Below are 20,755 nucleotides of genomic sequence, written 5' to 3'. Positions count from 1 at the left end.
GTCAGTTTCTTCCCATACTAAAAAGTTTAATCTAAGCGTAGAGGAGTATGTAGAAAAGGAAACAGAGAGAGGGAAACAATAGCAACAACAGAAAAAAAAAGACAAGAAACAAAGAAAAAGAGAAAAAAATGAAGAGAAAAACTTTTAAATAAAACTGAAAAAAATTAATATTCAAAAAATTTCAATAAAACCCCAAAATTAGAAAACCGCACGGCACACTCATGCAAAATGGCTAGATTGCAGGAGCCATGGAGCTGTCTCTTGCAGAAGGCCTGTTCTGTTCCCTTCCGCCTCTCCTGGGTTGGGAGGGAGAGAGGGAATTATTAACAAGATAAAGGGCTAGGAGGGGCCAACAGGCCCAGAAAGATGCCTCACCTTAAAAAAAAATTCTAAAAAGCAAAAATTAAAAAAAAAAGAGAGAGGAGACAGAGAGAGAGAGACAGAGGTCGAGAGAGACAAAGACAGATACAGAGACAGGAGGCCTGAAAGGGATCGTCCTACCACGTGAGTTTTGTATGCTGGAGGCCTAATTATCAGTGAGACCTCTTCATCTCTCCATTTCCCCCAAAATGGCTAGATAGCAGGAGCCGTGGAGCTGTCTCTTGCAGAAGGCCTGTGCTGTTCCCTTCTGCCTCTCCACATGAGTTTTGTATGCTGGAGGCCGGATTATCAGTGGGACCTCTTCATCACTCCGTTTCCTCCCCCCAAAAAAGTCCTGAATTATTAACTCCCTCCCTGGCAAGGCAATGAAGGCAAGTGAATAATCTATTATCCCCCAACTTCCAGACCCCTCCTGCTCACCTCTCTCTGAGAAATGCTTTTGCTTTTCAGCTCACCTATTAAAGCCCAAAGCTCACTTATAAAGTTCATTCCGTGGGACTGTCCCACTTCGTGCAGGATTCTACCATCCTTGGTCCTCACCAACTCAGTACCGTTAGGGGGCCTCAGTCCTGTGGTGGCCCTGAACACCTGCCTCAATCTTTAATAGATCAACAAGGAAGAGGAATTAGTCTTTATGAGGTCTCAGTCAGTGTTAGATATAGATATAAATATACATATAGATGTCCCTTGACTTATCATGAGGTTATCAGTACGTAAACTGAAAACATTTATAAGTTCAAAATGTATTCATTGTATTTTATATACCTAGCCTACCAAACATTATAGCTTAGTCTAACCTACCTTAAATGTGTTTAGAACACTTACATATGCTTGCAGTTGGGAAAAACCATCTAACACAAGTTCATTTCATAATAAAGTATTGGACTTACTAAATTTAAAATATTGTAATTTATTAAATACAGTATTGAATGTGTATCACTTTTGCACTGCTGTAAGATTGAAAAATTGTTAAGTCCAACCATTATAAGTCAAGAATTGTGTGCATATGTGTGCATGTATTTTACATATTATTTGTATATATGTATATACTACATATACATATATGTGAAGAGAGAGAAAATACTTCATCTGAGCCTTATTACAGTCCTTTAAAGTAGATATCGGTATCTCATTTTGCAAATGAGAACACTGAGGCTCAGAGCTATTAAGTAACTCACCAAGTATTAGAAATTGCCAAGCATCAGAGCTGTGATCCAAATCCAGGGATTTCTAATCCTAAGGCTTGAGCCCATTCTACAAATGCCTAAAGATTTGCATATTTAGGAAGAAAGAAGAGTTTGTTTGCTTATTTGTTGGTTTTGACAATATATTTTGAGTCTTCTGCTCTCACACCTACAGCCAGAATCTACCCACTTCTTGCCACCTCCCCTACTGTTCCAGTACAGCCCATCTTCATGAATAACTGGTTCCTTATCCACTCTTACATTCTCCTCTACACAACGGTGAGAGGAATTGTATTGAAACAACCAGTTCATGATACATTCCTTACACTCCTCCCTTGGGTTCCCTTGTACTCAACAGAAACCCACAGTCCTCACTCTGACCCACAAGGCTCTACAAGATCTAGTCCTGGCTCCTCTCCAGAGTCATCAGCATTCATGTTCCCCCTGCTCACCAGGATACAACCACACTGGCCTACTCACTCCTTCTTGAACATGGCAAGCACTCTTCTAAGTCAGAGCCATTGCATTCTTCTCCCTGCTGGGCACCTGATTCCCTGAGTAGTCACTCAATTCTTTCTCTTGGCTCATTCTAGTCTCTGTTCATGTTTCATCCTTTGAGTAGTCTTCGCTGACTGACCTGTCTAAAATAGTGCTCACTATCCCCTTACCTACTTTGTTTTCTTCCTAGGACTTACTAGCGCCTACCTTATGTGTGTGATTATGTATCTGCCCATGCACCTAGACAAAAAGCTCCAGGTGTATGGTCTTGTTAACCATTATGTTCCTAACATATAGAACACCAGGTGTAGCAAGTGCTCTGTAAATCCTTGGTGAATAAATGAAAGAAAGAATAAGTCAGTGATCCAGACAAGAAACATAATCCTCATTTAAAAAATCCCCCCACACTATAAATGACCTTGGAACATGAATTTTATGATGAAGGTAACAAAGCAGAAGGCATGGCATGCTAAAAGCCATCCAGGTCTTTGGGGTCGACTTGGGTTTAGCCTGCTCAGCATTTCTCAATTTGGGTGCTAGAGCATTGTGGATGGAATGGTTTGTTCCATGGGATTGTCCCACCTAATGCAGCATCCTAGCATCCTTGGTCCCTGCAACTCAATACCAGTAGAGGGTCCCAGTTCTATGATGGCACTGAACAGTTCTCACATTTCAACACACCCCTTAGGAATCTGTTCCTGCCCCCATCATGGTGAAGTCTCACCTCCATCTATGCCCATGATGAAGCGTCCCACGATGAGCATCTCAAAGGCTCCTGCCTGGGGAGAACAGGCCATCAGCAATGCAGCGGAAATTGCGAACCCATTGTTGACCAGCAAAGTATATTTCCTGGAAGGAAAGGAGGGCTTCAATGAGGATGCCCCAACATAAGGCATGTCACTGACCTGTCAATCCCAGGAGCAAGGGCTAGGCCCTTCAGGAGGGTCAGGAGATCAAGACTCAGGCACAGTGGAAAGAGCACCAGCCCAAGAGCCAAGAGCATGGTTCCAGTACCCTAAGGGTCTCTCCCTCTGGCTGAGTGATCTTGAGTAAATCACTTCTTCTCTCTAGGTTCACAACTGAGGTTGACTGTGTCACCTCCAAAGGCATCAACAGCCTTGACATCTATTAATTCCCTGTTTCAGTATTTCATTTAATCAATTTTAAGATTTTTATTTAACATATACAAAGTCATGATGCATCTCAACAATCCAGGAGTCAGCATCTAGGCAGGAAAATGGAAAACATTATAATTATTGAGTTGTCAGAAAAGTCATGACATATTTTTTTCTGTGTTTTTCTAAGCAAGAATGCATCATAAATTTTCCAACAATCCAATATTTCAGTGGAGGGAATTTATCATAAGGAATTGGCTAAGCAGGCTTCAGAGGGCTGAGATGCCAAAAAGGGGGCTTGCCCACATGGTGCTGATACATCAGGGGCCTAAAAGAGGGACCATGAAGAGCTAGTTTAGACCTTTAGGAGAACACTACCCTCCGGTATTGTTTCCTTTGAAGGTCACCAGGAGTACAGGTTGGGGGAAAGGACAAAAGTTGGAATCTGGCATCAACTGCCAAGGTCAACTCTGAGACTGGCAGGAAATTCAGGCAAAGGAAAGAGCAAGTCCTTTTACCACTTTTCAGGAGGGTCAGGAGATCAAGACTCAGGCACAGTGGAAAGAGCACCAGCCCAAGAGCCAAGAGCATGGTTCCAGTACCCTAAGGGTCTCTCCCTCTGGCTGAGTGATCTTGAGTAAATCACTTCTTCTCTCTAGGTTCACAACTGAGGTTGACTGTGTCACCTCCAAAGGCATCAACAGCCTTGACATCTATTAATTCCCTGTTTCAGTATTTCATTTAATCAATTTTAAGATTTTTATTTAACATATACAAAGTCATGATGCATCTCAACAATCCAGGAGTCAGCATCTAGGCAGGAAAATGGAAAACATTATAATTATTGAGTTGTCAGAAAAGTCATGACATATTTTTTTCTGTGTTTTTCTAAGCAAGAATGCATCATAAATTTTCCAACAATCCAATATTTCAGTGGAGGGAATTTATCATAAGGAATTGGCTAAGCAGGCTTCAGAGGGCTGAGATGCCAAAAAGGGGGCTTGCCCACATGGTGCTGATACATCAGGGGCCTAAAAGAGGGACCATGAAGAGCTAGTTTAGACCTTTAGGAGAACACTACCCTCCGGTATTGTTTCCTTTGAAGGTCACCAGGAGTACAGGTTGGGGGAAAGGACAAAAGTTGGAATCTGGCATCAACTGCCAAGGTCAACTCTGAGACTGGCAGGAAATTCAGGCAAAGGAAAGAGCAAGTCCTTTTACCACTTGTCTCTAGTACTCCTAATAGCTAAGGACAAATACAGGGTGCCAGTCCCAGATACAGCATCACAGAGGAAAACACAGAAGGGTAAGCATGTAGTTGATAAACAATAGCTTGGCAGTGAGGAATAAAGGTTAGAAATCAGAACTGAACTCCTTCTTCCACATACCTTCTCCACTGCCCTCTTACAGTTAAACACTGGTACACACCTACTTTTGATACTTTGATCATATTAATGATAATTGTAAAGATAATAGTAGCCTCCTGAAGAGGAACCTGGTTGTTCATTAGATTCACCAATCTGCATTTACAAATGCAAATCCTGGAGTCTGCTCCTTAGGACAGACTTGAAATGAGAACCCACTGCTAACCATCCTTCACCACATGCCTTCTAACCCATCTTCTATGGTCCTCTACACCTGAGTAAATAAAGCCTCTGTCTTCCTAGTGGTTTAGACCAAAAACCTGAGGATAATATTTTCACTTTTTCTTTACTACCTATATCCAATCCATCACTGAGTTGTCTCTACATTGCTTTCAAAATATATCCCAAATCAAGCCACTTCTCCTATTTCCAGATGATAGTGTGGCAGTGGTCCAGACCTCTATCAACTTCCACTCCCACAGTTGCAATAACCTAAGTGGTTTCTACTTTCACTTTTACCATGTTGCTCTTCATTGTCCATAGCACAGCTGAGTGTTCCTTTCAAAGTACACATTGACATACATTTCTTTGTTTAAAGCATTATTTGGTGCCAACTGCAGAGGCTCAGCATTAACACAATGTTCTGTGATGCTAAGACCATCTGAGAAGGTCCCAGGGTGCATCCAGAGGCCTCCCTGTTCATGCTGGGTACCAGAGTATGCCTGTAATTGTGGCTGGCTGGGGGTGGATTAAAGTGTGAAGATCTGTTGAGGGTACCTCTTTCTCTGAAGAAATAAAAAACTTAAATAAATAAACCCTTTTAGTGGCTTCTTGTGGAGAGTGGTCATTCTGAACAAACAGTGACCTTCAGACATAGGCATAACCTCGGTTGTGAGGTTCATTTGCATAGCAATGAAAGCATTAACATACAAATATGGTAGCTGTTGATACTGCAAAGCAGTATCTGTCTAAGGAAGCCACATGTGTTATTCTGATTTCAACCCAAAAGATCAGAAGAAACCACATGGTGCCAGTCCTTTTCACATCATCACCTGATTAACATCTGAAAACAACTGGCTTTGCATTTCATTTCCTCTTCCCCTATTTTCTACCCTAAAAAATAATAAACCTGAGGCCAGTTTGGGTCACTGCTTTCTCTATCAGAGAAGTCAGGCCCACCCGATCCTTGCTTCTCTATATTTGTATGTCTTATGTGTTCATTTTTATGTTTATTTCTAATCCATTGTCCCCCCACTCAGAAAAATGTATTCTGCTGAGTGGGTCCTGGCAACTTCTCACCACACTTAGAGTAAACTCCTCACCTAAAAAGCCTGCATGAGATGGCCATTGCCTCATCATCTGATATGTTCACTCTTGTTCATACTATTCCAAACTGATGAGTCTTCCTGTGGTCCCTCAGGCGTGCCAGGCTGGTTCCCAATTCATGGCCCTTGTCTCCTCTGCTTATTGCACTTATCTCAGTAGAGTTTCAACTCATATCACCTCCTGACACTATCTGAAATGGTTGGCTCCAACTGAAAGTCCATTCCCCTCAATTCTATCACCAATTATATTTTCTTCACAACCCCGACACCATAGAAAAATTATCATATATATATATATATATATAAAATTTCATGTTTCATGGCCCTTGTCTCCTCTGCTTATTGCACTTATCTCAGTAGAGTTTCAACTCATATCACCTCCTGACACTATCTGAAATGGTTGGCTCCAACTGAAAGTCCATTCCCCTCAATTCTATCACCAATTATATTTTCTTCACAACCCCGACACCATAGAAAAATTATCATATATATATATATATATAAAAAATTTCATGTTCAGTGCCTGTCTTTCCCCACTAGAATGTATGCTCCATACAGGATGATAGGTTGTCTTGTCATTGTAACTCTAGCTACTAAACTACTTCCTGGCACATGCAGGTGTCTCACATTTATTTTTTTCATATAAGTGATGGGATAAATTCTAGGAGGTTTGCCATATTAACCTAGACTTTAACCAGGTGGACCACCTTTGATCTGTCTTGGATTTTAGTTCAACTTTTAGATCTGTGGGCAAGACAAATGTTGTCTTCCCGAATCCACCTCCTATCATGTCCCTATTGTGACAGCTCAGAAACACACTAATTGAATGACTTATGCTCTCTGAACCTTGGTTTCCTCATTTATAAAAATGGTTGTAAAAATGCCTATTTTTAAAAGAGGTTTTTTGGGTTTTTTTTTTTTTTTTTTTTTTTTGCTATACTGTGTATGTGCTTGCCAGAGAGACAGATTCAGGCAAGCAGCAGATGATTCTGGGATATGAACACAACAAAGTCCCTTCTCTTTTATGCTCTCCTCAACAAATAAGTATAAAAAGAAAATCAGCATGCCAGGCAGTGATAGATGCTGTAGAGAAAACTAAAGAAGAGAAAAGGTATAATTTTACACAGGGTGAATAGGGAGGGCCCCAGGAGGAGGTGACATCTGAGTACAGACATGAAGAAGGAGAATAAATAAGCCATATGGATATCTGGGAGCAGTACTCCAGGCAGAAAGGAACAAAGAAGCAGGTGTGGCCTGTTTCAAAAACATGAGTGATGCCAGCGTGGCTGGAGGGAATGCAGAACCAGAGAGCAGGTGAGAAAAGATGAAGGTGGGAGGAGTGGTAGAGGAGCTCATGGAGGGTCCTTTATACCACTAGTAAGGGATGATTGTTGGGTCCCTGTTGAAAACTCATAACTAGATCCCCAATGGGGAAGCACGAAGATGGGGCCCAGTGGGAGGTGCACGAGACATGGGAATGGATCCTTCATTAATAGCTTAATGTCATTTCCCAGGAGGGAGCAAGTTCTCACTGCTTAGTTCCTATGAGAATAAATTGCTATAAAGCAAGTCTGTAGGCTTCCATGTTGTGCTCTGTGCTAACCTTCTCTCTCCCACTAACCTTTTCTCTTCTCTAATCCGTACAATGACATAGGACCAGAACCTGACTAGTTGCCAGCACCATGCTCTTGGTCTTTCCAGTCTCCAGAATCATTAGCCAAATAATGTCTGCTTTTAATCAACTACCCATCCTTGGGTATTCTGTTATAGCAACACAAAATGGGCTAAGACAGCCCATTAGAACTAGATGATAAAGGAAGCCACTAGAAGAGTCTCAAGATAGAAGTGATGACATACATGTTAACAAGGCCACTCAGCATCATGCACTATAAGGGACAAGTGTGGAGGCAGTAAGACCTACTGAGGAATAATCACAATAGTTTAGGCAAGCATTAATAGTGATATAGACCAGATTGGTGGTAATGAGAAGTGGGTCAGTTGTTAGAATATTTTGAACACAGAATTGTTGGGATTTGGTGGTAGGTTGGACAGTTGTGTAGAGAAAGAGAGGGGCCAAGGAAGCTCCAAAGACTCTGGCCTGAACTCCTGCTAAGACACGATGTGTATTGTGTGCTGTGCAGGGAATATTAAAATCACATTAAAATCTGACTTGAAACATTTACAAATAGAACTGTGCACTCTCTAAGCAAGTTGATCATATTAATACATTCCTTCTCAAAATAACCCCCATTCTGACAGTGTCCCAGTGAAGATGAAAACCTTATTTTCAAATATTTCTTAAAGCTGACTTACTGGTGTTCAGAGATAAGAACTTTAATCATTGTATTTACATTTTCTCCCAAAGATGAACATAGCAACAGACATGAGGGTGATCAATTCTGAGAGCAGAATTCTGGCACCCTTTGAAATTCCACCCAAGACAGCTGCCTCATTGTGTTGAGCTTCTTTAATACTATATGGTTCTCCCCCATGCGACCCAGAAGTTCATCAGCTCTCAGGCAGAAAGAAAGTGAGAGGGTGATGAGGAGATTGGAGACCATGTCCCTCAAGAAGTTCTCAAAGAGGCTGAAGACATTTAGCCTAGCCAAAAGAAGGTGAGAGAAAACAGGAGTCTTGCCTTCTTAGTTTTCTTAAAATTAAAAAAAAATTGCTATAGGACACCTGTACTTGCTGAGAGCTAGAGAGAGGAAGAGATGAGAAAGCAACCTCTGGGGGGATGGACATGTCTTAACTCTTTCTCCTCCATTCTCCTCTTGGGGTTTTGGACATGCATACACACACGTCTGGCATATTTTCCAAGCTGTTGGGTTCAGGACTTGAACTGTGTGTTGGCCAAGTGGGATTCAACTGCCTTAACCACTATGCTACCAGCTGGCCTGAGACCTGTATTCTATGATGTCATACCTTAACAAGATCAGGATCATTGGGGAAAATAGAGAATACTATATCAGTTTGAATTTAGAAAGTATTTTCCAAGGTGGCATGGTGGTTAAGGCACTGGTCTCCCACATAGCCAACCACAGTTTAAGTCCCTGACCTGGAAGTTTGCTTTCTCACTTGCTCTTTCTCTATCACTCCCTGGTGAGGACACATGCCCTATAGCAAATTTTAAAAAATGATAATAGCAATAAGAAATAAAAATAAGTAATTCTAAAAAAAGTATTTTCCATTAATCCCTGGTGAAATGTGGGAGACACTGGCTCCCATCATACATCCTTCAACAATTCTTTAGCCTGACTAGGCCTATAAGCCAATATTGTACTTTGTTTCCACATCTGTCATATTCCTGCCTACCTAGCTTGAATTCTATGGTTCATCATTTTAAACATCCATATACCCTCACCTCCTTGCATTATATGCACCTGGCAAAAGATAAAATAGTTAAATATTTGCCTACCATGCACTTGTATCTCCAAAGCTCAGTTTGGCCAGAGAAAAACAAATAACTGTGTTGACCAGTCACCTAGAATTTATGACCATCAACTCAAATGACTGTAGGGCTCTCCAGCAGTGATTCTTCTATTTACTAGTTCACTCAGTGCCCAGCCCTCCTACAGGACTATTTCATGCATTTACTCTCTCTCTTCAAATCCCTTTTCCCTCATTCCCAGCTAATGATCTTATTTGCTTTTCCATTGAGAACACAGAGGCAATCCCAAGAGACCCTTCCAATTTTATCGAACACGTATCACCCCACCCACATCTGTGATTTTATGACTCTCATCTTCAAAGAAAGCATAAAAACTACTTTTGATCCAACATCTTCCTCTATCTACCATGTCATTGTCTCTACTCTCCATCACAGTGAGACCTCTCAAAAAGAATGATCTATTTTCTCATTTTCTCATTTTCTCCAGTTCTTCTTTTCTCCTTCTCTCCTCTCTCTCTCTCTGTTTTGCCACAAGGCACATGTATATGCACACGAGAGAGAGAGAGAGAGGGAGAGAGAGGAAGAGAGAGAAAAAAGAGAAGGAGAAAGCACCCCCTAATAGGACCTTGCCACACTGTGATCCTTTTCCCCCTTCATTTCTCCATCCCATTTGGATCTTGGCTACATGTACACATGCCTGGAATGTTTTTCAAGCTGGGAGGGCTGAGATTTGAATTGCAGTCAGCCATGTGGATCCAGTTCCTTCTGTACAGTGCTTAATCACTGCTCTATGGACTAGCCCTCTCCTTTTTCAAATGACTACAATCATTTCCCCACCGTACCCTTGAAACAGCTCTAGTAAAGGTAATCACTAACCTGCATGCTGCTAAGCCCACCAACCAAAGCTCAGTCTTGGTATTTCTCTGTAGCATTGAACAACTGTGATCTCCACCTCTTTTGTGCCCACTTTCCAGGTCTTGCCCAATCATGAGAGCTATTTCATTGACTGATCCTTTTATCACCTTCTGAACATTCGTGAGTTTCAGGGCTCAGAACTTGGGCTATTCTGTCTCTGTACTTTCCTAGTGACTTTGTATTGGCTTTGTCTTGTCTGCTGGCTGTAAGTGCCATCCATATATTGACAACATACCCAATTTATCCCAGCTCTGAACTCTCCACTGAGCACTAACCTTGTATATCTAATGTCTTACTTGGCATCTCCACTAGCATATCTTAACATAAAATTCAAACTTAATATACTTACTGAGTTGCTGATAGTGCTCCTCCTCTTCCCTTCAGAAAGTCCTGCCACCCCCCCTTTATGGGCTTCCCTATCTCAAAAAATAATATAATCTTTATAGTAATTCAGCCCAAAATGTCAACATTCTTCTTTTTTTTTTTAGGTTTTTGTCATAGGGTGAGTTCACTCACCAAAAAGACAGAGACAAAGGGAAAGTGAGAAAGCATGAAATCATCCCCCAGGGGGACGCCCATGCCACAATCCCTTCTCCTCCATTCTCCTCCTGGGATTTTGAGCATGCATGACCTGTGTGAGTTTCAAGTTACTAGAACCAGGACTCAAACCAAGGTCAGTTATGTGGTAGTCCAGCACCTTAATTATTCTGCCACCTGCTGGCCCATCGTCAGTATTATTTCTGATCTCTCCAACAGACACCATACATAAACCATCAACAAGTTCTGCTGTCCCTTCAGAGTGTGCACAGAATTCAAACACTTCTCACTACCTCTTGCTATGTCTTATTACAACTCTGATGCAAAACACGTCATCTCTCACCTGAGCTACTGTGAGACACTACTAATCAGCTTCCAAACCCACTGATAACAGCACACCTTTCAAAATGTAAGTCAGAATAATTCTGAATTTAAAATACTCCAGTAACATCTTACTCAGAGGAAAATCCAAAGGTCCATCCCTGGCCCACAAGGCCCTCAAGATCTGATCCCACTAACCTCTTTGTCTCATTCCTCACAAACATCTCCCTCTTGTTATATCTTCAAAGAAGCTAAGACTGTTCTTCACTCCTAGACCTTTGCACTTGCAGTGTCTTTTGCCTGGCGAGCTCTTAGTCATATGAGAGGAGAATGGAGGAGAAGGGATTGAGGCATGACCATTCCCCGGTGGGTGAATTCTCACTTTCTGTCTCTCTGTCTCTCTCTGTCTTTCTGGCGAGTGCATGTGCCCTATAGGAAAAACCTCTCAAAAAATAATTTAAGCATCAAATTTTTTGAAATTACCAGAGGGTACATGCCATGTACTCACCAGAGAGAGAGAGACAGAGAGAGAAAGAGAAGCATCCCCTGATGGGGCATAGACAAGCCACAATCCTTTTTCCTTTATTTCTCCATCCTGTCAGGATTTGGGGCATGTATGCACATGTGCCTAGTGTATTTTTCAAGTCTCCTGGACCAGGATTCAAAATGTAATCAGCTACATGGGATCTGGCTCCCCATGCACAGGGGCTTAACTACTTGATTATGAGGCTGGCCTATAAATTCTTTCAACCATCCTATCACTTCTCTACTATATATAACCTGCTGTGCTAAGTACTGAGGTCTATTTATAGACATGGCTCTTGTATTGAGGAAAGGGATAGAAATATAATGAAATGATTACAAACAAAATACTAAGAGATGGGACAGAGAGAAACATAAAGCTTTATGTGAGTGCTCAGAGAATACTAATTGTATCTGATATATGTGTGGTAGACAGTGGGAATAGGAGAAATCTTTATTATAACATTTAATGGTACTTTTCTGGCTTGTGAATCTATAATACCAAATGGGTTATATCTATAATAAAGCAACTCGACAATACAGGAACAGCTTGTACTAAAGAAGCTTCATCTTTGAGTATGCTGCCTCTCTTGGCTTTCAACTTTGAAATCCAGCCTTCCTAAAGTCCTCTGGCCTTATCTACCATGTCCAGGTTTTCTCCTGATTGCCTATTAAAATGCAAGATCGATCCACCTTCTAGACTTTTCACCATCCTTATACTAAGCAAGTCTCCCAAGGCCCATAGAATCAGGGCAGAACACTGGGCTTCCAGGCTGATATTGCTCCACCCACCCAGATAGCCGTTTCTATCATCCAGCTCTGTGAATATTGACTGCTAAAGGCTTGGGGTTGACCCTGCTCCAGAAGATTGATGTTGGCCTGGAAGATGGATGTCTCTCCACCAGGAGAGCTGATAGTCAGTGACGGAGTACTGGTGGAGGTGGTTTCAGCCCCCTTGCATCAGTGGGACAGCTCTCTGGTGTGAGTTATGCTTCAGAACCCCTTGGACTGGGCAAGGCTATAGTTGGCCTGAGAGCACAGCCTTGCTTAGCTCCTTCTCCTGCCCTCGTCTGCTTTCCTGGGTCAGGTTCTGCATCTGGAGAATTGACCTGAGATAATTCTAGCCTAGAAGAAATCATCAGCAGCATGATGTATGTGCTCTGTTGGGGACTGAATTGTGTCCCCAAACCTTAAAACGTTGAAGTCCCTAAACCCTAATGTGACTGCATTTGGAGAGAAGGCCTATGAGGGGATAATTAGGTTAAATGAGATCATAATGGTGAGATCCAGATATGATAAGACTGGTGTCGTTATGAAAGGCAGAGACACCAGGGATGAGCACACAGAAGAAAAACCGTGTGAGACGCATGGACACATGGACTGTGTGAGACAGTGAAAAGGTGGCCTTTGCAAGGCAAGGAAAGAGGCCTGAAGAGAAACCAAGCTTCTAATACCATTATATAGGACTTACAGCCTCCAAAACAAAGAAAATAAATATCTGTTGTTTTAGCTTTCCCCCATCTATGGAGTTCTATTATGAAATAATATTGAAATACAACTTGGTTGAATTTAATAGCTCACATGACATCATTAAAAAAAAATCTGTTTTCTTTCTTTACCTCTCAGTTCTGTTCTGGATTGGCTTCCCTAGAAAATGCATCTGTGTTCACCTCATGCATTGCAGATTCCTCCAGTGGGCATCTAGAGAGCTAAAGTTGTTTTCTAGTACTATAAAATGAAGACAAACTTTAAAAGGGTGGAATAGAAAAAGATAAAGAGAAAAATAGTACTTTTGAGAACGTGCTACCTGCCTGGAGAGATGCCTGTAGTTGATGCATCGATTTTGCTTCTGAGAGAAGTTCCTCAAATTTCTTAGAATAAACCTTCCTGCCCACACTCTCAATGCATGTTGTGTGTGTGTGTGTGTGTCTGTGTACACATGCTTTTGTCACATCCCACACTGGCTTCAAGAATGGACACACAATACAGGCCTGGCCAGTCAACACTGCAGTTACTGTTCATTCTCAAAACACGTAGGACATTCTTTTGAACTGCTAGTCCAGTGCACAGGATTTGTCAACCTCAGCACTATTAACATTTGGGCCTGGACAATTCTTGACGGGGAGACTGTCTTGTGCGTTGTAGGATGTTTAGCAGCATCCTTGGCCTCTATTATGTGCTAGTAGTATCCCCACACCATTGGGACAAACACTGCCAAATGTCTCCTCCTGGGCAATATTTCCCATCCTTCCCCTCTGCTGAGAACCCTGAAGACATACAACCTCCTTCGGGTCAATGAGATTCATGACTGAGATGGTTACTATGGCTACTGAAAGGCGAACTTTCACAGGCCTGGCCTTCTTGTCCCTCCACAGAAAGACTGCCCGGAAAAGAAGCCAATGCAGAGGGAGCAGAACTGAGAGGACAAGAAAGAAAACAGATTTTAAAAAAATGATGTCGTGGGAGTTCTTAAACTCAACCAAGTTGTATTTCAATTATATGAGCCAATTAATTCTCTTTCAGGCATAACTGAGTTTGATTTGGGTTCCTGTCACAGGATTCAAAAATCTTCCTTTTTTTTTTTTTTGGAGAGATTTTCACTGTAGGGCGCGTGCGCTCGCCAGACAGACAGAGAGAGACATAGAGACAGAAAGCGAGAAATCACCCCCTGGGGGGATGGTCACGCCGCAATCCCTTCTTCTCCATTCTCCTCTCGGGATCTTGGGCACACACGCACACGCGCCCGGCGTGAGTTTTAAGCCACCGGGTCCGGGACACGAACCGCGGTCGACTACGTGGGAGTCCAGCGACATAGCCATTACGCTAACTCCTGGTTCCCAGGATTCAAAAATCTTCCTGAGTGACAGGAGATATTTTGTCGATTTTATCTTATTCAACCTTCAGCGCTGCTCTCTCAGGTGGGTTTGCTTATCTACATTTGACAGATTTAAACATCAAAAAGCACTGCAGCTGCCTCTTCTTGCATCTCTACGATCCATTCATTGCACTTCCCAGATCATAATGACCTGTATAATGACTTGCTGTCTCTGCCCCTGCCCAAGCACCATGCCCATGCGGCAGGTGCTGTGTCTCTCCTGTTCCCCAAAGCCATGGGCCAGACTAGAGCCTCAGTCTTAGTAGGTGCTCAAACATGTTTGCTGCATAGTTGAATGTGGTTACATGACTTGCCCAAGAGTCTGGCCCAAGCTCTGATTGTAAAGTCCATGTGTTTCTTACATATTTCCTCAGCTTTGTTCCAGAGGGAAGAGTTAGACCCTATGGTATGCATAATAAGGACGTTTTCAGTGCACTCTAAAGAACACATTCACCAATGTCTCCATCAAATGATGGGATGAACAACTTCAGGAAGAGTGAACGATGATGATGCTATGAAAAAAGGTAGGCTCTGACTGTGTTGATTGGTAGGGTGAAGACTATATCTACTATCTCTTTTCTTCTTCACAACTCTCTGATGGTTGACCATTTATCTTCATGTCCCCGTAAACCAAATGAAGCTCAGAGTTCAAGGAACATATACAACGGGACTTCAAAAAGTTTGTGAACAAAAGGCAATTGGAATACAAGTTTATTTTGTTGCAAATTTTTTTTAAATCTATGCATAATTTTTTAAGAGGCTTTTGCTATAGGGCACATGTGCTCTCCAGAAAGAGAGAGATAGAGAGACAGAAAGCGAGAAATCACCCCCAACGGGAATGGCCACCCAACAATCCCTTCTCCTCCATTCTCCTCTCGGGATCTTGGGCACACACGCACATGCACCCGGCATGAGTTTAAGCCACTGGGTCCAGGACTAGAACCTCTGTTGACTACATAGGAGTTCAGCAACATAGCCATTACACCAACTGCTGGTCCTGATCTATGCATAGTTTTTTGATAATAGGCATTTTCCATGAACTTTTTGAGGATTCCCTCATATGACCCCATGAGCTGTGGGCATCTGAGTTGAGACTTGAAGCTGGGTCCAGGGCCAGCATCTGTGCACCAAACACAGCTGCTGTTCTGTCTCCTGAAGGAAGGGGGGTTCTATGATTATAACCATGCAGGCAGAGGATAGATGACCCCAAATGAGGGGCTGTGATTCACCTGGAATTCTCCATGCCCAGTATTCTCTAGCTAGAGGCTCAAGCAGGCAAGGAACCAGCATTCTTGAGGCCCAGGTGATGTAGTACGGTTCATCTCCAGAGACTCTTTCCAGCCCTTTGTGCTTCCCTGTCCTCGTTTTCCTCCCCAATCATGGATGAGTTCAACATGCCCTACCTAGGAACAACCCCACTGCTGGCCCTGCCAGTAACAGAGCCCGTCTGTACTCCGAGAACTCCAGTTCCACACAAACTTGCCTACGAGCCATGTAATGTAGCACCTTCTAGCCAACCTCTCAGGCTGCCAGTGCTTCTCCAGCCTCTCACTACAGGCCAGTTTTCTCCTCCTCCCTCATAGTCTCCACAGGAGAGGAACAGTAAGGCATCAAGGAGTTTCAAACAGCATCATATAATAGGAAGACGACTGGTCTGTGGCCAAATGGACCCGGATCTGCGTTTCCTTTCAGCTTCATTCTTTGTGACATTGGGCAAATTGCTTGACCTCTGGGCTCAGAGACATCATTTGCAAAAATACAAACAGATTTGGAGAAGTAAAGGATATATCGTATGTCAAGCACTGATATGTATCAGGAGGTGAATAAATGGCAGCCTTATTATTCAAGTTGAAACTTCAGCTCAATACAACTTTTACTCTCACGATGATGAAAAAAGGAACTGACAGCTTACTGGGGCAAAACCGCCAACACCCCTGTATCTAATGTTTCTATGCGTCTTCATTTCTCCAGCCTGACTGGTTGATGTGATGATTCTTCATCACTTAGAAGTTAAGATGTTTTCGAAGATGTTTTCTTTTTGCTTTTTGTACTGCAGTGATGGCAAAGGTAGTAAAACTACTTTCATTACCCTCATTTTACACTCAGGAGAATTTTGACTGAGAGGTGAAGTGGCAAAGTCTCACATCACACACACGACACATGGCACATGGCAGGGTCAGGACTTGCTAAGCCACAGCACTGTGACCATGATCCAGGGTTCCTTTCTCCTTTCTCTTTCCATGTGCTGGACACCTCCTTAGGAAGCACCTTGGGCTATAATTGTCAGGGTCGGGCATAAGGCAGGTAGATGTCACAGACACAGAGCCTGGGGAATGGGTGACTCTATCTAATCGAGACAGGAAAGTGGACTGTGGACAGGCTCTGGCCCGGGCTGGAGACTTATCTGACAGCACTTCAGGGACTCTGCCCAGCGGTGCCACCTGGGTGCTGCCCAGTCACTTCATTATTCAAACAGATGTGGATCTTACAGAACCACTGCCAAGAGGACCCTGGTTAAGATCTGCTTGGCAGAATGGAACGATCATAGTGCTGACACCATCCTGCATTGACTCCAGCCTGAGTCTGTCACCATGTGAGCTGCCGGGGTGTGGCCAGGTGCTCTAATCTCTCTGAAATCCTATTATCCATATACAGACAGTATAGACCAGAGTAAATGAAATGAGAGTGAATGCCTGGAACACTGGAGATCTCAGAAAATGGTCTCCCTCATGACAATTAGTTGTCCTTCACCAGGGCTGCATTCCTGTTATTTACTATGATGGAGGTGACCTGCGGACAAGGAGTATGTCACCACCTCTCCTACTTCACTTGTGCACCACAGACCTTCATGAGCACCACAGGGATGTTTTCCTTGCAGAAAGCCTGCTGAAGCGTCTTCCATTTGAATTTGCTCCTTGTGGCAGATAGGAGGAAGAGTGTAAAGGAAGGACCATTATAAAGGACTCTTTATAATAGTGTTTATGTGTCCACATCTCCTCTCCAGTTCAGGTCAATGCAACATAGAGACTTGTTGAGCACCTACCATGGGTATCAAGATATAATGAGGATGATGGTAAATTATTAATATGGAAAATAACAGCTTCTATTTATCGAGCTACTACTAATGGCCATTCCCCCTCCATTCATTTTATCTAACCATCATAATATTCCCTGCAGGTAGGAACTATTGTCCTCATCTGTAAGATGATGTCCAAGTAAATTAAATGACTTGCCTGAGGCTATTCATCTGGTAAATGCAAGACTCACGACTCAAGTTCAGATGTGAATGATGTAAAGACTACTCTTTCCAAACACACCTCAGTGGCTCTCAGGAAGCTGTTGTTATGAATAAGAATAGAGAAGAAACATTGCTTTGGGGGGACTTATTGGTAAATCAACCTGCTCTGAGAGAAGACTTCATGTCAAAAATAAGTGAGGAATGAGGCTCATGAGGTAAAGTAAATCTGATTGAAAAGAGCCTGCATGGAAAATTGTAACAATTTGACACTCACTACAGCCTTATTTGTGATATAAAATTTTAAAAAATTGAAATAGAACCAGCCTAGGTGGCACAGTCTATAGCATCCTAGATTGTAGTACTGGAAGCCACAGATCCAACACTGGGTTTGGATTCCCTGGTCCTGAAAAGGTGTTGGCACCCAAGATCTTGAGGGGTTGACAGGCTGGAAAAAGGGAGACAAAGCATAGTGAGACCCTGTCAAGGGAGCTTCTCTCTCTTTCTCACTCTCACATGCATGCACATGGGCTATCGCCATTTTAAAAAATCAAAAATAACCTGAAAGTCTATCAGTAATGGAGGTTAAATAAATCATTGGATAGCTATATAATGCAATATGGTATTTGCTTACAAAACAGATCTGCATGTGCTTATCTATCTGAAACAACCTCTAAGGCACTGTACTGGGTGTTCCTCACTTGTGTCTTACTCAAATCCAGTCTCCTTCCCTCCCTGCTCAGTTCTGTGCCTAGAAGCACCAGTGAAGCTCCTGGTTTTCTGGCTTTCACTTTGGGTTTGACCAATGGAAGGCACCTCCAGCAGGTTAGAGGGTGAGAGGTTAAAGTATTTCTTTCCTGGTCCTCTCCTACTTGGGTGCTGTGGTTCTGGCATAGCCCAGTCTCTCCACAACATCCTCTCCTGCTCATCAGCCTTCCACTCATGGCTTCAGTTCTCCTTGGGCTCTGCACTCTATTTCTCCACCTTCTTCCTTCAGACACTAAAATCTCTCCAACTGAATTCAGTGGAATGTTGTTGCCTGCTGGGTTTCTGATTATTATACAGATATATTATGAACATTATGGAGGAAACTCCCAAAGAGAGCTGGCCCCCTACTGACCTGCCAAGAAACTTTCCAATCATCTTCACCATTAATGTTCCCACAAGGCCACCGATGGCAAATATGGATACAGTCACAGACCAGAGCAGAGTCAGCGTATCTGGGTCTATTGGATGTCCATGCCTTCTTTTCCATGTTTCATTGTAAAAGGCCTTGATGTACTGAAAATAGACAACAAACCATGTTATTTCCTCTGTTCCACCCTGCTGCTTGAAGCAAGTTAGTGTATAATACAAAGCTTTTCTTTTAGAGAGAGATTTTTGCTATAGGGCACACATGCTCGCTAGAGAGACAGAAAAACAGAGATAGAAAGCAGAGAAATCACCCCCCAAGGGGGATGACTAAGCCACAATTCCTTCTCCTCACACACGCCCGCCATGAGACTCAAGCTGCCAGGCCCGGGGCTCAAACTGTGGTTGACTATGTGTGAGTCCAGCGACATAACCATTATGGCATCTACAAGTCCCCAAAACAATTTTTAAAGAGCACTTTTTACATGTTTAGCACCTTACTGAGTTCTGTTTGAACTTTATTTCATTGGACTTTTCTAACAGATGTTGAGAATAATCCCTATTTTCACTTCATGTGCAGACTAGTAAACTGAGGCTCAGAGAGACAAAGTGATTTACTCAGCAAGTAGCAGACCTGAGAGTCAAATTCAGATCAAACCCCAAATCTGTAATGACCACCACATTTGGGCTTTCCAACTTGAATTCTAACAGAAGAGGACCTTGGGGTAGGAAAAAGTAGAAGACAGAAAAAAACACTAACCACAAACAAAAGAATGTTCATTTGGATTTCACCAAAATTAAAGTCTTCTGCTCTTCAAAAGATACCACCAAAAGGTGGGGAAAAAATGTATATTAGACCTTTTCATTGTGTCCAGCAATTGTGTGTGAGCTCCACCTAAGTGCTGGATATTGCTCTAAGCTCTTGTTGGATACTTGCAGCAGCCCTGAGAGATCGATGTCATCCCCACGTTGAAGACAAGAAAACCAAGGTTCAACTGATTTAAATAGCAAATCATAGTGCTAGGATTCCCACCCAGGTCCGCACAACCTGAACGTAAGCTTTCCCTGCAACCTCATATCCGGGCCCACAATGGACAGTGATGAGCAACTATGAGCATTCCAGAGAGTGAACTCTCTCGTATATAAAAAATAAATAAATAAATAAATAAAGAGGAAAAACAAAACAAAAAAACAAATCAGGGGATCAGCAGATGGCTTAACAGTTATGTTGCTGGACTCCCAAATGGCAGACTGATTTTAGGGTGGCCATTCCCCCCAGGGGGTGATTTCTCGCTTTCTCTCTCACTGTATGTCACGCTCTTTCTCTGGCAAGTGCATGCACGCTAAGGCAAAAACCTCTCAGAAAACAAAATAGCACAAACACCCAGTGTGAGTATAAGTTGCCAGGTCTGGGACATGAACCACGGTCAACTACATGGAAGTCCAGTGACAGAACCATTACACCATCTGCTGGTTCCAAAGAATAAAAATTTTGAATGTTTAAATTAAAGTTAAAATTTAAGAAAATAAGACCAGAATAATTCCATAGAGAGGGAGAAAGAATTAAAGCCATTACATAATAGTAATTCAATAAGAAACAAGTGAGCTTTTCTTAAAATTACAAAACATAGTTTTAGATAATATTCTTTTAAAAACTGAGATTTTTCAGGTGGAAAATGAGCAATTATAAAGACCAATTAACTTCAGAAGAAAATGTTTTTACAAATTGGTAAAAATACTTGATGTAATCAATAATTGACTAGAAGATCTAAATTAAATATTTCATTTCAACAGAAAAAAAAGGTCTAATATGACTAAGTAGTTATGAGCAGGGTGTGTTTTCTATGGTGGTGCGGGTTCAGTTTGTATAGCCATCTTAGAAACCAGTTTATCATCATCTAATTAAGTTGAAGATGGCCAGCAAATGAACTTCTGGAATATTCTGCAAACATCTTTCCCAT

The 20,755-nt window shown here is 42.3% G+C and overlaps 1 protein-coding gene across 1 annotated transcript in view; it reads right to left on the bottom strand.

Moving 5' to 3' along the window:
- SLC2A9 (solute carrier family 2 member 9) overlaps positions 1–20,755 on the bottom strand; it is a 273,661-nt gene that overhangs the window by 212,467 nt on the left and 40,439 nt on the right. The window contains exons 3-4 of the mRNA XM_014581981.2: positions 18,784–18,944; positions 2,788–2,912 (exon numbers count right to left, since the gene is read on the bottom strand). Coding sequence (XP_014437467.1) covers positions 2,788–2,912; positions 18,784–18,944 — 286 coding nt within the window. The remainder of the gene's footprint in view (positions 1–2,787; positions 2,913–18,783; positions 18,945–20,755) is intronic.

Source organism: Tupaia chinensis, unplaced genomic scaffold (genome assembly GCF_000334495.1).
Source record: "Tupaia chinensis unplaced genomic scaffold, TupChi_1.0 Scaffold141490_1, whole genome shotgun sequence".
In the NCBI taxonomy this organism is placed as follows: Eukaryota; Metazoa; Chordata; class Mammalia; order Scandentia; family Tupaiidae; genus Tupaia; species Tupaia belangeri.
The sequence above is the reverse complement of the archived record's forward strand: the minus strand, read 5'-3'. Positions and strand labels throughout refer to the sequence as shown.